Source organism: Dermacentor silvarum, chromosome 7 (genome assembly GCF_013339745.2).
Source record: "Dermacentor silvarum isolate Dsil-2018 chromosome 7, BIME_Dsil_1.4, whole genome shotgun sequence".
Lineage (NCBI taxonomy): Eukaryota > Metazoa > Arthropoda > Arachnida > Ixodida > Ixodidae > Dermacentor > Dermacentor silvarum.
In genome coordinates this window covers 76,000,668-76,003,569 of record NC_051160.1, presented here as the reverse complement: position 1 = coordinate 76,003,569, position 2,902 = coordinate 76,000,668, and the positions used below count along the sequence as shown (strand labels likewise).

The 2,902-nt window shown below is 50.1% G+C and overlaps 1 protein-coding gene across 1 annotated transcript; it reads left to right on the top strand.

Moving 5' to 3' along the window:
• Window positions 1-811: 811 nt before the first annotated feature.
• LOC125947152 (uncharacterized) lies at window positions 812-2,351 on the top strand. The gene is made up of 2 exons (XM_049671532.1): window positions 812-1,128; window positions 1,564-2,351. The coding sequence occupies exons 1-2, from the start codon at window positions 915-917 to the stop codon at window positions 2,349-2,351; spliced, it is 1,002 nt and encodes a 333-aa protein (XP_049527489.1). The 5' UTR covers window positions 812-914.
• Window positions 2,352-2,902: the final 551 nt, after the last annotated feature.

The following is a 2,902-nucleotide window of genomic DNA, read 5'->3' as shown; positions in this document are numbered from 1 at the left end:
AGGACATCGAAGCAGAACTGGCAGGTGCAAAATTCTTCTCTCGCCTGGACGCTAACGCCGGATTCCATCAAATTCCTCTGGATGACGAATCGTCAATGTTATGCACATTTTCCACACCGTTTGGTCGATATCGTTTCCTTCAGCTACCCTTCGGCATAGCATCCGCCAGTGAGGTATTCCAGAAAGCGCTGAACGAAATATTTGATGATCTCCCAGGCGTCCGCGTGTATGTTGACGATGTGCTTGTATGGGGAACAACAAGAGAAGAGCATGACCAGTGCCTGCGAGAGGCACTGAAAGCAGCTGAGTTGGCGGGACTAACATTCAACCCTGCGAAGTGCATGTTCGCCGTACAAGAGATTAAGTTTCTAGGCGACATAATCAGCAGTAAGGGCATCAAGCCAGATCCGTCACTACTTGCCAGCGCATTCGACTTACCGGAACCACAAATCAAGCAAGCTGTGCAGAGGATGCTCGGTGTTATTAACTATTTTTCCAAGTATGCCCCCAGCCTGACGCAGCGAACTGCGCTTTTGCGCTCGCTTTTGAAACACGATGTGCAATTTGAATGGACGCCCGCACATGAAAATGAATGGCGTGACGTATGCAAGTCATTGAGCGCAGCCCCTTTGTTGGCAATCTTTGACCCAAACAGGGCCACGAAGGTTACATCGGATGCATCGCAAGACGGCGTAGGTTCAGCTTTATTGCAGCTACATGATGATTGGAGGCCAGTAGCCTATGCTTCAAAAGCCCTGACAGCGTCCGAGCAGCGGTACTCTCAAATAGAAAAAGAAGCGCTCGCATTAGTGTTCGGCTGCGAAAGATTTCACCATTTCGTTTATGGCCGTTCAGTGACACTCGAAAGCGATCATCGTCCTCTTATCGACATAGCAAAAAAGGCGATATCAGAAATGCCCCCACGTGTGCAGCGATTCTTCCTTAGGCTGCTACGTTACGATTACGTACTCACTTTTGTTCCTGGTAAAGAGTTGAACCTGGCGGACATGCTGTCGCGATCCCCTGGTCCTGGAGACGGCACTCCAGTGGACACTACAGACGTGGACCTTCATGCTGTCAGCATGGTATCATCACTCGTTTCTGAGAGGACATCTGGACGCCTGGCACGTGAGACGGCGTCTGATCCATATCTAAAAGTAGTGTTGCAAAAGGTTACGCAAGGAGAAACTTTGGAAGGGCCATTAGCTTCTATGAAGTCAGAGTTGTCAGTGGTCAACGGCATACTTCTCAAGGGAATGAAGGTGGTAATTCCCGCAAAAATGCGAGCAGAAATGCTAAAAAGAATTCATGAAGGGCATCTTGGCATAGGAAAATGTAAGGCAAGAGCGAGACAGTTGGTCTACTGGCCTCACATTAACTCTGATATTGAATCTCTTGTACAAAAGTGCGCTGTCTGTCAGCGACATGCCTACAGTCAACCAGCCGAGCCACTCATATTGAGGAAGACACCTACGCAAGTGTGGTACCGCGTTGAAGCTGATATTTTTGAGTATGGCGGGAAGCACTACCTGTGTGTTTATGACGCCACTTCTAATTTTCCAGATGTGGACGAGCTTCGTGACCTGTCGACAACTTCCGTCGTCGATGCACTCCGTGCCATGTTTGCAAGATATGGCCTCCCGTTGCAGTTATGCACCGACAACGGGCCACAGTTGGCCAGTCATGAGTTTGCCCAGTTTGCCGCACGGTACGACTTCGAGCATGTGACTTCAAGTCCGCGATATCCGTGCTCAAACGGATTAGCGGAGAAAGGTGTACAGGTTGTGAAAAGGATCCTTAAAAAGACCACGGAAGCCAACGAAGATTTCTGGCTAGGTCTGTTAAATTATAGAGCAAGCCCTTTGGAAGACGGACGATTTCCAGGCGAGTTGCTGCAGGGAAGACGTTTACGCACTCTGCTCCCAGACTTCACGCATCATCCGGCCATTCAGGTGAAGAAACACAACCAGACCATTCGAAACCATCGACAACTGCCGCCCCTCGAACCTGACGATGTCGTGCGTGTGAGAGGAAAAGCATGGTCACCGAAAGCCACCGTAATTGCGCAAGCAGGTCCACGGTCCTTCTGCGTTCGAACGGAGAACAAGAAGACAATACGGCGAAATAGACGCCATCTTCTCGCAACAAAGGAAAACCCTAGTCCAGAGGTCTCATTCAGCGACACTGACGACGAGCAAGTTTCCTCGACGGCGTCATCAGAAGCCGGTCGCACAGATGGAGCAAGAGAACAAAGCCCACCACCCGTGGCACTTAGGAGGTCCCAGCGACAGCCAAGACCACCCCAGCGGCTAGCGTATGATGCTAACTTTAAACAAATAGGCACGCGGTGAACCACCTTCTATCAACATTCTTTGAGGAAGGAAGATGTATCGTGTCCGCACGTGTGCGCGCTTCTGCATGCGCACAAGTTATTGTTGATGGACGCCAAACCAACACCCATGTCTTTATCAACGAACACACCCCTTTTCCCTCTCCCTGCAGTAGTATATTAACCGCATTCAATAAACAACGTCGTTCACTCTTCTACTGCTGTCCCGGCGTTTCACTCGGCACTTAGATGCCGATACAGTTACGAGTGAACGCACTCACCGCGCTCAAAACGCTCACCACAGGATGAGAGCTGCGCTCTCAATGTTCCAGCTTGCATGTCCACCGCAGTCAAAGCATATAGGTCGGCGTGCTCACTGACGAGTGCACGGGCTCATATTCGTTGCACACTCATTTCCCTCAGTATCACGTGAGTGACTGTCATCGAGTGTGAGCAGACGTGAGTATGTGTGGGAGTAAGAGGCGGTGAGTTAGAGTCTCGTTATAATAAAATGTCGTGGTTTTCGCCCGAAAGGCGTAGCATTGATTGTGATGGCAAATTAGTAGACACCTA